Source organism: Sodiomyces alkalinus (genome assembly GCF_003711515.1).
Source record: "Sodiomyces alkalinus F11 unplaced genomic scaffold SODALscaffold_1, whole genome shotgun sequence".
Taxonomy (NCBI): domain Eukaryota; kingdom Fungi; phylum Ascomycota; class Sordariomycetes; order Glomerellales; family Plectosphaerellaceae; genus Sodiomyces; species Sodiomyces alkalinus.
Genome location: NW_021167079.1, coordinates 447,010 through 459,887, shown reverse-complemented (window position 1 = coordinate 459,887; position 12,878 = coordinate 447,010). Strand labels below are relative to the sequence as shown.

Below are 12,878 nucleotides of genomic sequence, written 5' to 3'. Positions count from 1 at the left end.
CAGTGCGGTCCCTGTAACTCAGTGGGAGAGAAGAACATTTCAGACTCGACCTTTGTCCTGTTGCAAAAGCAAATCAGTCTGGTCAGGGTAGGACGATGAAGGAGGGAGAATTGACTCTACCGCCCCGAACTACGCGTGATGGAAACAAAGTCTTCTTGAGACGATACGACGGTGGTGCAACTCTCTCATACCCTCTCATACACACGCCCTTTTCACTCCTTCTTTTTTTAGACATACAAAGTACACATCCCAAAACGATGCAAAAAAGCCCCAAAAAATATCCCCTCATGCACTTGCCAGTGCTGACTGCTGGCCTTTGAAAAACTTCTTGGATTCGGCACACCGCTCACTCTTACAGCCAGGGCATCTCAGTTCCATCTGCGGCGAGCAGGAGATCCCGCTGCCCAAGTGCGCCTTGGCCATGTCGGCTAGGGCGCGGATGAAAAGAGGGTTGCCGTTCAGGCTTTCCACGCGCTTGACGGTCTCCGGATGGCCAGAGTCGGGAATGACCTCCTGATCGAGCTCGAACAGTGTTTCGATGTGGTCCGAGGTGAAGGCGATGGGGATAAGAACCAGATCCTTCTGACCCTTGTGGATATAACCCTCGACGGTATCAGACGTTTGAGGGCCCAGCCAAGCAGAAGGACCGACCTGCGACTGCCAGCAGAGGCGATACGGGTTGGAGAAGTTCAGGCGCTGCATGACGGCATAGACCGTCGCAGCCACTTCGGCCGGGTACGGGTCACCCCTGTTGACAACCGACATGGGGAGACTGTGGGCCGAGAAGAGCAGGACCGCCTCGTTGCGCCGCTCCTCCGGGTACTCGGCGAGCGTCTTCTCGATGTTCCGCGCGAAAGCCTCCACCAGCCCCGAATGCACGGGCCATCGGTCGATGACGCTCCAAGCAATGGTGCCGTCGCCGTCGCCGTCGCCGTTGGTCCTATCGGCCGCGGACTTGCCCTCGAGCCGCTGGCGCCATTTCCACAGCTCGTTGAGGCTGCTGCCCGTCGTCGAGCACGAGTATTGCGGGTACTGTGTGAAAGCGACGGCCCTGCCCCCTTTCCCCCTGCCAAACCCGTCGTCCAGTAGTCGAGTGTACATTTCGTCCGTCAGGGGATCGGCGTATCGGAAGGCGACGTAGGGTTTATGCGGCGCCGTCTCCGGGGAGATTTCGTCGAGGATCTTGCACATCTCCTCGTTCTGGTATTCCGACCATTTGCGGATCGGCGAGCCTCCGCCGATGTCTGCGTACTGCTGCTTTATCTTGGGTGTTCGTCGTTTGGAAATCAGGGGTCCGAGGTAGCTCTGAAGACGGCCGAGAGGGATCAGGTCACCGTCTGCCTATTGAGATAAAGGAAAATCAGTCAACAGCTTGCAAGGCCGGGCTATGGACAGCGGGGGGGAACAAAAGTTCGCACGTACGAAGAGCCTGCTCAAAAAGTCCCCCACTTCATCTGTTGTGGATGGTCCTCCCATGTTCAGAAAGACCATGGCCGTTGGGCCCTTTGCTCCAGCAGCATTCTGTGTAACCGGAGGAGGCACTGTCGCTAATCTTCGGGATTGAGATTGGGCGGCCCCTAGGTATCCAGGGAGAGCTGGGGACGCCGCCGATGCCTGCGACAGGCTCCTGGTGAAGTGCGTCGCTGCCCGCCGGGCAGTCATGGCTGGGAAGAGCTGATGTAGTGTGGTGTTGTCGTGAGGGTCGAGAAAGAAAAGATTACAGAGAATTGACTCGATCTCTTTTCCCCCTTCTTTTTTGGCTGTACGATGTAGGAATAAACTGGCCTCGGGGACGGGACGGGAAGATGCGAATGCAGTAGTAATTATTATTGATTACTTATTACGCTTACAACTTTTGGTCTCGGAGCTCCGTCCTGCGTCATGGTGCAACTCGGAAAGCCAAGAAGGCCGAGAACACCAAGTAATAGTGAGGTACTTAGTATCGGGGCTGTATAGGATGTACGGTTTAAGTACCTCAACATCCCCATCTTCTGTTGACCAATTGAAGCTGTCGTAATCCACAATCCAAACAAGCCGGAAAAGGAAAAAGGACGAAAAAAAAAAACCCCCCAGGGGCACTAATATCACGTGTTCCCGCGCCTACGTCTGTCCGTCATGACGGACCCGTACCGCGAATTCGAGTAACAGCTGGTCGCGTCTGCCTGGTGTGCCCTCCTAATGATGTCAATCGACACTTGGCTTATGTGCGTATCCAAACTAAACTTCCCCTTTTTGCCTCATATACTCGCCTTAGATTAACACAATTGCGCAGAGCACAAGCAGCCGACTTTTCTTCTCGCAATTACCATCATGGCCGACCGTGGAGAGTACAAGCGGGAAGGGGATGAGGAACCCGAGGAGGAGGTCGATGAATCTGTCAGTCTCACCACCCGACGCGCATTCACGATCATCATCTTCTCATATACTCACATGAGACCAGGATTACAAAACACAAAAGGATGCCATTATTCTGGCAATTGAAGTCAGCGACTCCATGTTGGAACCCCCTCCAGCATCCGGCTCTAAGAAGGCAGACAAGGACAGCCCAGTCCAGGCGGCGCTGAAATGCGCCTATCAACTCATGCAGCAGCGCATTATCTCTAGTCCCAAGGACATGATGGGCATCCTATTCTTCGGCACCGAAAAGTCCAAGTTCCACGACGAGGACGGGAGGGGAGGCCTAGGATACCCGCACTGTTATGTCTTCATCGACCTGGACGTCCCGGCGGCCAACGACGTCAAAGCACTAAAGAGTCTTGTTGAAGGAGCCGACGCCTACGAACACGACGACGATGACGAGTACGAATTCCTGAAGCCGGCCAAGGAGAGGGTGCAGATGGCCAATGTCTTCTTCTGCGCGAATCAAATATTCACCACAAAGGCCGCCAACTTTGGCAGCCGTCGACTGTTCGTCATCACTGATAACGACGACCCGCATCCGTCCGATAAGTCGGCCAAATCGGCGGCCGCGGTACGAGCGAAGGATCTCTATGATCTCGGCGTCACCATTGAGCTCTTCCCGATAACGCAGGGCGATGGTTCTTTTGATCTCAGTAAATTCTATGATGTATGTACCCTTTACGCACCCTTTCTGTTTCCCCCCTCTACACTTTACACCCATGTCACATTCCCGGCTAAATCCACTTTACCTTCTCTCAGGACATCGTATATCGCGACACGGGTGGCGAAGGCAATCTCACCGAAGTTCGCAGCTCCAAATCAGGCGATGGCCTGACACTTCTAAACTCTCTAATTTCAAACATCAATTCAAAACAGACGCCAAAGAGGGCTCTATTCTCAAATTTGCCGCTGGAGCTCGCACCGGGTCTGAGGATATCAGTGAAGGGATACAATGTCCTCCATCGTCAAACCCCAGCGAGGAATTGTTACGTCTGGCTGGACGGCGAAAACCCCCAGATGGCCATCGGCGAAACCACACGCATGGCCGAGGATACAGCCAGGACAATCGACACTAGCGAGATCAAGAAGGCCTACAAGTTCGGCGGCGAGTATGTCTACTTCTCGCCGGAGGAACAGAAGGTCGTAAAGGACTTCGGATCGCCCATCATCCGCATGATCGGCTTCAAATCCGGCGCGTCAATCCCCTTCTGGGCCAGCGTCAAGAAGTCGACGTTCCTGTTCCCCAGCGAGGAGGACTACGTCGGGTCTACGCGGGTCTTCACCGCCCTCTGGCAAAAGCTAGTGAAATCCCGGAAGGTTGGCATCGCATGGTGCATCGTCCGCACGAACGCCAACCCTGTGCTCTGTGCTGTTGTGCCGTCTCGAGAGAGCTCCGGGGAAGACAATGGCACGCCGTATCTTCCGGCGGGTTTGTGGCTTTGCCGTCTCCCGTTCGCCGACGACTTGCGTGACGGCCCCGCGGGGGGCTGCGACTCGGCTCCCGTCTGCGCGTCCGACGACCTGGTCGACAAGATGCGCGTCATTGTGCAGCAGTTGCAATTGCCGAAAGGCACATACGACCCGACGCGGTACCCGAACCCTGCGTTGCAATGGCACTACAAGATCCTGCAAGCGCTGGCGCTGGAGGAAGAAGTACCCGGAAAGCCGGACGACTCGACCGAACCCAAGTACAGAGCCATCGGTAAGCGGGCGGGCGGGTACCTGCAAGAGTGGGACGAGAGGCTACGAGAGGAGACGAAGACGGTATTGGGGACGAGGAAGTTCAAGCGGGAGCTGGAAGATGATGACGATGGCGTGGAGTCGAAGCCGGCGAAACGGACCAAGACGGCTTCTGCGAAGCCCTCTACATCGGGCATGACTGACGCCGAGCTGAGGTTTGCAGTGGCCAGCGGTTCACACAATAAGATGGTCGTGGCCGGGCTGAAAGATCTGCTTGTTTCCAGGGGGCTGAGCTCCGCAGGCAAGAAGGCCGACTTGATCGAGAGGTTGGAAGAGTGGGCGGAGGAGAGTATATAATCAGGAGCCGTCTGTTTTTTTGCATGTCTCGAGCATGAGCTTTGTATCCATAGGTGGGAGAGCAACGCTGGGGTTGGGGAGGAGACCGCTGTCGGCTTTTGGGCTGGGAGTGTTCGATATAAAAGAGAGCCATCATCACGACAAGTTGTCGACGCCTTTTTCTTCCACCACCACCATCACCACACCACTATAATTGCATAGTGTGTATGAGATACACTGGGCGGATTTTCTGTTTATATCGTGTAGGCATTTACTCAGGATGTAGGTAGTCAGAGTCAAGGCTGTTTTGCTTGCAGAGTACCGTAGAACATGGGAAGCAGGTTAGCTCTGGCCCGACCTCGGCACGCGCCCTGTGTCTCTTCTGGCAGATGTACACAGTATGTATGTACTCAGTACCGGGCGACAAGTGTTCAACGAAACGGTACATGCGAACTACGTGAAGATATGATTGGGTAATCATCGCACTGTGAGGTACCTACCTTAATTACCGGTAAAGAATGTGAGACGGTCCTTCGTAGTCCCAAATACAACATACTCCCTGATCCTCATCCTCATATAACCTACTCGGAGCCATCGCCATCTTCTTAATTAGTGTGACTCCGTGATAGATGCTGGTCGGCACCCCACCGCTTGAGACAATGTATGTCCTGAGGAGGCAGTTAACTGTCAGACCCGGCGGTCGATTGACAAAGGGGATGCAATCACGCCGCCATCTCCATCTCGGGCCACCATTCCTTCTCGATGATTATCGGCCTCGATACATGGGCCTCTCATCCGTGGACGCGGCCATGAAGCGTTCCAAGGCGTATGCTCACCTCCGGAACTGCAACCTCCGCTGCGGGTTCTGCCAAAACCATGACATCTCTCACCAGCGTAACGGTCAAGACCAAGACCTGACCCGAAGGAACTCGCCGAGTGGTACATTAAGCTGCAGGATGTCGGCGGAGTCCATAATATCAACCCATCACTCCTGAGCACGTTGTCCCGCAAGTAGCGCTGAGCATCCTGCACGCCCGAGATCTGGGTCTCCGGTTGCCCATCATCTACAACACGTCTAATTTTGACTCCCTCGAATCTCTGCGCCTCCTGGATGGCCTGGTAGACATTTACTTACCGGACTTCAAGGTCTGGGAATCGAGTACGTCAAAGCGCTTGCTAGAGGCGGACGACTACGCGTCGGTTGCCAGGGAGAGCATCAAGGCCATGCATGCCCAAGTCGGCGACTTGTGCTTCACGGAGGGAACGGTCTCGCGAAGAAAGGAGTTCTCGTACGACACCTTGTCATGCCGGGCAAAGAGGACGAGGGCAAACGGATCATGCAGTTCCTCGCCGAAGAGGTTTCGAGGGACTGCTTTGTCAACATCATGGAACAGTATCGCCCCGATGCTCACGTGGGGAATGCCAAGAGGCGAGGCAGAGCCGCCGAGTCTGACGGGGAGTCTGGATCCGATATCCGGTGTCAGGAGATCAATCGAGTCGTCACAGATCAGGAGATGTCGTCCGTTCGCTCGGCCGCCGAGACAGCTGGGTTTGTGGCGCTTCTGCGATCCGCCAAGACACGATGGCTTCAACATTTGAATGCTGCTTGCCAGGAACAGCGCCTCCCTGCATTCTCATTATGGACTTTTATTGATATTGACTGGACAACCATTGGAAGATATGGGCCAGCATTTTGCTGAAAGCTCCTTGCTGTTTGGCTTGCGAAAGGGGGATTGGGTCTGTGCCCCCCCCCCGCGTCCCCTTCCTCCCTCAAAGACGTTTATTGTTGCACTCGGGACAAAGAAACATCCCAACCAACTGACCAACCCGGTCCCTGGCCATGGGGATCTTACCCTGTTATTCCCAACCGACTGGGCTATTCAAAGCATGGGGCCTATCATTGTGCTCCGGGATTACAGATCGAATTCCCCACGTCGCGAGTTTGTCCCCTTCGGATCACCATGCCGCCGCTTTTGGACTTGATAGACCCCAAACCTCCTCCGATGCGGCTCGATTCTTTGTTATGTCAAGTACAGGCTTCTTTCAGGATATCCTAACCGACGGGTACTGGAACTCGGTCAACCATGACAATGACTTCCATGACTTTTTTTTTACTCTGATGTTGGGACCTTGAAAGATACGAGGCGTCGGCGTCGACTCTGGGTCAGCATTATCCTTCCAAGGAGCATCCACCAGGTCATATCTTTCGGCCTATATAGCCATCCATCCATGCTCTAGCTCCACTAGCCCAGATTACACACCATTCTCATGGATGCATCACGACCCCAGTCTCAAGATTCGACGCGAACTGTCGCTAGTGACGATGCGACCGCCGTTTCATGCGCCGGCGTTGCAGTGGCGTCAAAAGGTACCTTACAACCTTCACCGGGCCGTCTCTTCCCTTTCGCTGAAAACTTAAACTTATCCGTGATGATCGAGTTCAGCCACCACAACGCCGTCCAAGCCGCCGAAGACTAGGAAAAGTACGGGGCCGCATAGGCCGTCGGTCTCGACCAATGTCCCCGTCGGTCGTCGAAACTCGCAGGCACAGCGACAAAGCCGAACCACCCTCTTCCACTCTCCCCAGCCGACGTTCGAACACCTCAACATGGAACGGTCATACTTGCTCAGCACCTTGGAAGCGCAAGGCCAGAAGTCGACAGACGCGATGAGGCGATTATCATCTATTCAGGAACAGCTGGGCAGAAACCCACCTTCTCCGCAGCGACGCAAGATCAAAAAGCAAGCATGCCTCTTGAAAAGTAAAATTGCCGAAATGGCCGAGCAGGAGAGAGTCATCCTAGGCCGGCTCGCTGAGCTACACGTCGAGCTGCAGAATCGAGAACGGTGGGCGCGAGTCCAGAGGGAAATGCAAAGCCCGTGCTTCGCCGTCGAGTCGCCCATCACTCCATCATGCTGGGTGGGGTCAGATTCCACCCCGAGTGATCTGATACTGACCCCGACCATGCCGACGCCACTTGATGCGACCTCTCCCGAGTTCATCCCAGGAAGCCGTTCTTGTGCCCTGGCTGCCTACCGTCCGTGGTCGCAACCGCCCTATCTCGAGGACGGAATCTTCTTGTCACCCGACACCGAAAGCGCGGCAGAGTTTCATTCATTTGGGAGCCCGGAGGGGTTGCAAATGTGGAGCAACAAAAGACAGTTGGGCAATGACCAACTTCGATTTGAATACGACGGCAACACGTATCATGGCAGTTGCTTCGCAGACGATCATGGTCCCTCGAATCCTCGGAAACACCTGAGTACATATCCTAGTCGCGAAAGGCGTATGAGCCTACCGTCATTGAGATGCATCTGGCCCGGGTTGGAGGAACCGGGAGCAGTTGAAGGAACACACGAGGCCGAGAAGACATACTAATTAGAGCAAGCATCTAGACCGAAAGAAGAGGACGTGATGGAGCCTGCTTTTTTTTCTCTTCGCAGAATGACAAATTACATCGAATTACTTTTCATATGATTACGTTGGTTTGTTTTTCTTCTTGTTTTTCTTCTAAGGGGTGTGCAGGCGGAATCGATTCTTTGCTCGTCTGGGTTTACGAGAACACGCGCAGCATGCATGGGGTATACTTTGTAAAATCCACACTCCACACTCCACGCTTGGGGTAGGCTGGCATCGCAATGTTTCCAAGGCCAGGCCACCACTTGGGCATCTCTTCGGAATCTGCGTAACGGTTGCTGTGCAATGGCGCTGTGCAAGACGAGGCGAAACTCTGGGGTGTGAAAAACGCAGCCTCTAAACAACTATGCGAATTCGTTAAACTGGCCGTCATCGAAGCCAAGGTCCTGAGCTGACAGCCGTTTCCTGTCCCTCTGTTGCGATCGAACGGCAGAGGCCCCGGAAGGAGGCGGCGGGGGCAACAACGGATTCGTCCCGGTGGTATTGAAGTTCTGGGCTGATGATGGCGGTGGCGGAAGCGAAAAGGACGACACGTCCTGGTTGTCTGAAGGTGTATCGCTTTGCTGCGCAGGTGGGGGCCGTCTCCGACCAAACCTGCCGCCCAGGTTGACGGTGATGGTCTCCCCTTCCTTGAGGCTGTAGTCTCGCTTCGGCTCTTCCTTCGATGGCGTAGTCGCCGCCAATTGATTTTGATCTTTCGCGCCACCTCCTCCCCGAGAGGGAACACCAGCAACGGATGCGTCTTCCATGCCCAGGCTCTTCCGCGCCTCCTGGACAGCGACACCAAAATCGAAGGCGTCGCTCCGCTCCTCAAACCCAATGCCCAGGAAGGCCTTGCGGCCCGCAGGATCCTGCACGCGCAGGGCAAAGAAGCGCGAGCTGTCGATCACGGGCTCCACGACGGCGGGGGAGACGTACGGCGCGGCGGCAAAGAGCTGGCCCGAGGCGGGATCCTCGAGGATGATGTCGACCTTGAGCCGCTCCCTGTCTTTCGGGTCCGCGGCCGACTCGTCCTCCCAGGCCGTCTCGAAAATTCGCAGGCGCGCTGTGAAGATCAGGCGTTGGTTGCCGTCGGCGGTCCATTGCGCGGCGGTGTGGCCCTTTGTGCTCGTCAGAGGCGGAATGTTGTAGACGTGGACGGTCGAGCCGACGAACAGGACGCGCTGGATGGCGTCGCCTGGGAGGGATTGGCCGGTTGCCGGGTCTATCGTGGGTTCCATGGTTTCGACAGAATGGTTATGGAGGTCGGATTGACAGAGGTAGAGTCGGCGCTTTGGTTGAAAGGACTGAGGGTGTCATGGTGGAGGATGCCGGTAAGAGGGGGGGGGCTCGAGACAGGCTCGCATTCGCGGATAGGGAGGGGAGGGGAGGGGAGGGGGACCCCTGACAGTGACAGCAAGCTAGGTACCTAGATCAGGGGCCAAATACACTGTAGCCTGCACCGTTTTGCGGGGTCATGCGAGGTACAGAGGTACGTAACCGTAAATCCCAGATACTGTGCTAAGTACCGGGCCGGGTAAGATACGAAAGTTCGAGACATGGCTTGAGGTTCTCGGATAAAACATTACGTCTAGCCACTTCTAGCTTAGCGAGGGGCGGGTGGGAACCACGATTAGCGTTAGCGTTAGGTTGGAATCTGTGGGACAGTTACCTGTCGCCCTGTCTGCCTCCCTTATCAATGGGAAATTCCCCAGGTCGTCAAAGACGGATGGTGTTTGAGTCACCTGCCGTCTTCAACACCTGCCAACGTCACCAGAGTGACCCAAACCAACAAACATTCCGGCTCAATGGCGACGGAAGACCCCCAACGTATGTCTTGAAGTCCCCGGTTAGCCGATCATTCTTCTCATATTCGTCAAATAATGGAAAGCAAACTGACAAATGTTCACTTGCAAGCGGCGAATATAGCTTCTGGCCGAGGCCACCCACCAGCTTCCGCTGGCGAAGGCGACCAACCGCAGACACAAGCTCTTCCTGTACGAAGCGGCCCTCCGCAGAGCTCGGACGACTTTGAGTATGTCCCGTCGAAAGCCCCGCATTCTCACTCGGTCATGCACGAATTGGTTGGTTAACCTTGTCCTTCTTACAGCATCGTCGCCGCCTACCATGCGAAGCTGGCCGACCACGACATCACAAAGCCCGTCGCGGCCATCGAGGCCCTCGTGGCCCTCCTTGCAGCCTCGCATTACACCACCGTCTTCGAGACGCTCGAGACGGTGAAACGCCACTCCTTGACCCTGCGCGCCTCGGTCCGCAACCCCACCCCGCTTCAGGCCGGCACCGACCTCTTCCTGCAGTATCTCGTCTCCTCGCTTAAGCAGCAGGAGGCCAAGACCGCCGCGCCGGGAGGCGGGACCACCTACCACCAGAGCTTCGAGGACGTCCTGCGCCACCTGGTCCTCAACAGCCGCCTCTTCGCCGACCGCGCCATTGCCGCCCGCGACGGTATCGCCGAAGCGGGCTGTCGCTTCGTCCGCGAGGGGAAGACCCTCCTCACCCTGGGCGCCTCCCGTTCCGTGGCCAAACTGCTCTTCCGCGCCGCGTCCCGCCACCGCGTCGACGACGTGCATTTCAAGGTCGTCTACGTCCGCGACGAGCGGCGCCCGGACGAGAGCGACCGGTTCGTGGCTTCGCTCCGCGAGAAGGGCATCCCCGTCGCCGAGATCTCCGAGCTGTCCATCTCCCACGTCATGAGCCTGCGGAACCAGGTGCACATGGTATTCGTGGGCGCCGAGGCCGTCACGCAAAGCGGCGGCATCATTTCGCGTATCGGGACCTTCCAGGTCGCCAAGCTGGCCCGGGAGAACAAGCCCCGGTTGCCCTTCTACGTCGCCGCCGAGACGCACAAGTTTGTGCGCAAGTTCCCGCTTGGCCAGGCGGACCTCGGTTACGACCAGACGGTGCTCGATTTCCAATCGAATAGTCCCAGCACCGTGCCCGAAAATGCAGTCGACTACACACCTCCCGAGTACGTCACGAATCTCATAACGGAGAACGGCGTCAAACTCCCGAGCTATGTTCTGGAACAGCTGCTGGACATTTACGGTGCTCTGAACGGTTAACGAACAATACAAACGGCCTTGCCTAGTCCGCCCCAGTCCCGCCTAGTCCGGCTTGAGGGCGGCGGTATGCTCTATGCAAGCATGGCGTTGGGGGGGGGGGGGGGGGGGGGGGGTTTGGGGGTAGGGAAAATGGAAACGCAACACGCTTTGGCTCATCTCCTACCTCTTCTCTGAGAATAAGGGGGCTTTTGCGACACGTAAAAACATCGACTGCAGCCTATTTGGGTTCTGGCCAACCTGATGCCATGACTTCTCGATTGCCACAACTACCTTAATGCTTAGACCGTTGAGGCTGAATATAATCGGGTCTGGCCAATGCTGCACTTCTAAAGACAGCCCCTTGCCTTGACCCACTGGGACAGGCCGTCGAGATGGGCGATGGGCCCAGGTAGCGGTTTATTGGATGGACTCATGAATGAATACAACGACTTGGAGTCTTGGCTCCAGAAACTGGGGGGAAACGGATGGGCAAGGCGTTGTCCCAAACAGATATTCTTGCTTTCGGTAGAAGCGCTTCTATAATTATACACAACGCTACACGGCGAGCTTAGGAAACATGCCTTTGGAGGACATGACAAAATGAGTTACCGACTGAGGCTTGCTGACCTGACTGCGTTTGGCGTGACTGATGATGTCCTAGCGAAGACTGCGTTATAGCGAGTCGCCTTGAGAAAATAAAAAGGGAATTGCTGAAATCTTTCTTCGCCCAAATCGAACTGCCACTATTATCCAAAGCGAGCCAGATGTGGCCAGATTTTCTGCCAGATGGTATCGGAAGAGAGAGATCACTTCAGCGGACATGCGGCTTATGAGATCTAAGAAGCTCTCTTTGGCGTATCCCGGACGAGTCTGGCCCCGGCCCAAGCGAACGGGTAGTTTCTCTGATACCAGTTGACACTGAACTCGTACACACGGACGCGATCAGCTACGAGGGCCGCATCTTCAAAGTAATGAACGATGTCCGCTTACAATGATTTACGTCCGGCGATCCGGGGGTGTGTGGCCCACGAGCCCCCCAACACGGTGTTGTGCTTACCGTCGAAAAAGTCGGCTACGGGAAAAGGTCAGACAGTGAGCGTTTTGACGGTCCATAACGAAGGCGATCTGCTCCTCTTTCGACCGGTCGGAGGATGCACGAGACGAAAAGGTGGGGTAAACCCGGCCTTACCAGAATAACCCGGATAGAGCGGCATGGGCTCGAAACCCTCGTGCTTTTCCAGCGGTGAGCTTGTCCATTTCCACACGCCACCTAGCTCGGCCTGTCCAGCGAGGCGGTCGCCGTTGGCCGTCACAGGGACAGGGTGCCAGTCTTGGAATCCAACATTGGCACCTCGGAGGTCGACGAAGAGTTCCAAGTTTTTAGAGGGCGGAGGCGTCTCATCCACCCCACCATTGGAGAGGTGCCTGGGTCCATGTGAGTAGGGAACATTTCCAGCAAAGTGATACACACGCCAGCCAGCTCACTTGTTCACGGCAGGCACGGTCGTCCCCAACGTGTGCTCCGGTTCCTGTCTCTGTTTCTTCAAGCGGTGAACGTAACTGTAGATGCTTCTCGTTTCCTCAAAGGTGGGGATGCGGCCGCCCATCCAAGTAGCGCAGCCCGACAGCTCGTCATAGGAGGCGAAGACCGGCCAGTCAAGTGCGTGCTTCAGGGGTACCGGTCCGTACACGGTACGGACGGCGAAAGCATCCAGGAACGAACTCGAGATTGTGTCATGACCGTTGCAGTGACCGTTCATTCCCTTGTCCGACCGTACTGGAGCTGAGAGTTGGACCCACGATGCAGGCGTCTTGGGACTATCTGAATTAGTTCTAAGGCCACTAGACCTTAAATGGATTTTTAAGTATAAGGTCGATCCTATAGGCTACGTTAATAAGTTTAAGGCACGCCTTTACGTTTAAGGGGATTAATAACCTAATAACCACCTTAACGCCTACGCCTCCACCCTCGCTAGAAGGACCTTTAGGTCGCTAATAGATAT

At 55.7% G+C, this 12,878-nt stretch overlaps 7 protein-coding genes across 7 annotated transcripts; 4 read left to right on the top strand and 3 right to left on the bottom strand.

Annotated features, from left to right (window-relative positions):
- Nucleotides 1-33: 33 nt before the first annotated feature.
- Nucleotides 34-1,814, bottom strand: SODALDRAFT_286647 (ferrochelatase). Its single transcript, XM_028608549.1, has 2 exons — nucleotides 1,423-1,814; nucleotides 34-1,341 (listed from the first exon to the last, which is right to left on the bottom strand). Exons 1-2 carry the CDS (start codon nucleotides 1,660-1,662, stop codon nucleotides 286-288), a joined length of 1,296 nt encoding a protein of 431 aa, XP_028469610.1. The 5' UTR covers nucleotides 1,663-1,814; the 3' UTR covers nucleotides 34-285.
- A 353-nt stretch (nucleotides 1,815-2,167) lies between these two features.
- Nucleotides 2,168-4,680, top strand: SODALDRAFT_346960 (Ku DNA-binding complex, Ku70 subunit). Its single transcript, XM_028613276.1, has 4 exons — nucleotides 2,168-2,204; nucleotides 2,273-2,376; nucleotides 2,441-3,067; nucleotides 3,160-4,680. Exons 2-4 carry the CDS (start codon nucleotides 2,311-2,313, stop codon nucleotides 4,435-4,437), a joined length of 1,971 nt encoding a protein of 656 aa, XP_028469609.1. The 5' UTR covers nucleotides 2,168-2,204; nucleotides 2,273-2,310; the 3' UTR covers nucleotides 4,438-4,680.
- A 171-nt stretch (nucleotides 4,681-4,851) lies between these two features.
- On the top strand, nucleotides 4,852-5,509 carry SODALDRAFT_459 (hypothetical protein). The gene has a single exon (XM_028615391.1). It carries the CDS (start codon nucleotides 5,046-5,048, stop codon nucleotides 5,409-5,411), a length of 366 nt encoding a protein of 121 aa, XP_028469608.1. The 5' UTR covers nucleotides 4,852-5,045; the 3' UTR covers nucleotides 5,412-5,509.
- A 1,278-nt stretch (nucleotides 5,510-6,787) lies between these two features.
- Nucleotides 6,788-7,986, top strand: SODALDRAFT_454 (hypothetical protein). Its single transcript, XM_028615388.1, has one exon. The coding sequence runs from the start codon at nucleotides 7,025-7,027 to the stop codon at nucleotides 7,793-7,795; it is 771 nt and encodes a 256-aa protein (XP_028469607.1). The 5' UTR covers nucleotides 6,788-7,024; the 3' UTR covers nucleotides 7,796-7,986.
- Nucleotides 7,833-9,132, bottom strand: SODALDRAFT_325986 (DUF1681-domain-containing protein). The gene has a single exon (XM_028610046.1). It carries the CDS (start codon nucleotides 9,052-9,054, stop codon nucleotides 8,179-8,181), a length of 876 nt encoding a protein of 291 aa, XP_028469606.1. The 5' UTR covers nucleotides 9,055-9,132; the 3' UTR covers nucleotides 7,833-8,178.
- A 435-nt stretch (nucleotides 9,133-9,567) lies between these two features.
- SODALDRAFT_302687 (translation initiation factor eIF-2B subunit alpha) lies at nucleotides 9,568-10,991 on the top strand. The gene is made up of 3 exons (XM_028608933.1): nucleotides 9,568-9,643; nucleotides 9,731-9,848; nucleotides 9,924-10,991. Exons 1-3 carry the CDS (start codon nucleotides 9,622-9,624, stop codon nucleotides 10,894-10,896), a joined length of 1,113 nt encoding a protein of 370 aa, XP_028469605.1. The 5' UTR covers nucleotides 9,568-9,621; the 3' UTR covers nucleotides 10,897-10,991.
- A 720-nt stretch (nucleotides 10,992-11,711) lies between these two features.
- SODALDRAFT_346957 (hypothetical protein) lies at nucleotides 11,712-12,640 on the bottom strand (the record flags this gene model as incomplete). The annotated part of the gene is made up of 4 exons (XM_028613275.1): nucleotides 12,361-12,640; nucleotides 12,065-12,300; nucleotides 11,933-11,947; nucleotides 11,712-11,836 (listed from the first exon to the last, which is right to left on the bottom strand). Exons 1-4 carry the CDS (start codon nucleotides 12,633-12,635, stop codon nucleotides 11,712-11,714), a joined length of 651 nt encoding a protein of 216 aa, XP_028469604.1. The 5' UTR covers nucleotides 12,636-12,640.
- Between the last annotated feature and the right edge of the window lie 238 nt (nucleotides 12,641-12,878).

What these genes read in the sequence shown, in the direction of transcription:
- SODALDRAFT_286647 (XM_028608549.1), bottom strand. Translation starts at nt 1,662, where the DNA reads ATGACTGCCCGGCGGGCAGCGACGCACTTCACCAGGAGCCTGTCGCAG. An exon ending in ACTTTTTGAGCAGGCTCTTC is followed by an intron (nt 1,342 to 1,422) that starts GTACGTGCGAAC and finishes TTATCTCAATAG; the next exon opens with GCAGACGGTGACCTGATCCC.
- SODALDRAFT_325986 (XM_028610046.1), bottom strand. Translation starts at nt 9,054, where the DNA reads ATGGAACCCACGATAGACCCGGCAACCGGCCAATCCCTCCCAGGCGAC.
- SODALDRAFT_454 (XM_028615388.1), top strand. Translation starts at nt 7,025, where the DNA reads ATGGAACGGTCATACTTGCTCAGCACCTTGGAAGCGCAAGGCCAGAAG.
- SODALDRAFT_302687 (XM_028608933.1), top strand. Translation starts at nt 9,622, where the DNA reads ATGGCGACGGAAGACCCCCAAC. An exon ending in GGCGACGGAAGACCCCCAAC is followed by an intron (nt 9,644 to 9,730) that starts GTATGTCTTGAA and finishes TTCACTTGCAAG; the next exon opens with CGGCGAATATAGCTTCTGGC. An exon ending in CAGAGCTCGGACGACTTTGA is followed by an intron (nt 9,849 to 9,923) that starts GTATGTCCCGTC and finishes TCCTTCTTACAG; the next exon opens with CATCGTCGCCGCCTACCATG.
- SODALDRAFT_459 (XM_028615391.1), top strand. Translation starts at nt 5,046, where the DNA reads ATGCTGGTCGGCACCCCACCGCTTGAGACAATGTATGTCCTGAGGAGG.
- SODALDRAFT_346960 (XM_028613276.1), top strand. Translation starts at nt 2,311, where the DNA reads ATGGCCGACCGTGGAGAGTACAAGCGGGAAGGGGATGAGGAACCCGAG. An exon ending in AGGAGGAGGTCGATGAATCT is followed by an intron (nt 2,377 to 2,440) that starts GTCAGTCTCACC and finishes ACATGAGACCAG; the next exon opens with GATTACAAAACACAAAAGGA. An exon ending in ATCTCAGTAAATTCTATGAT is followed by an intron (nt 3,068 to 3,159) that starts GTATGTACCCTT and finishes ACCTTCTCTCAG; the next exon opens with GACATCGTATATCGCGACAC.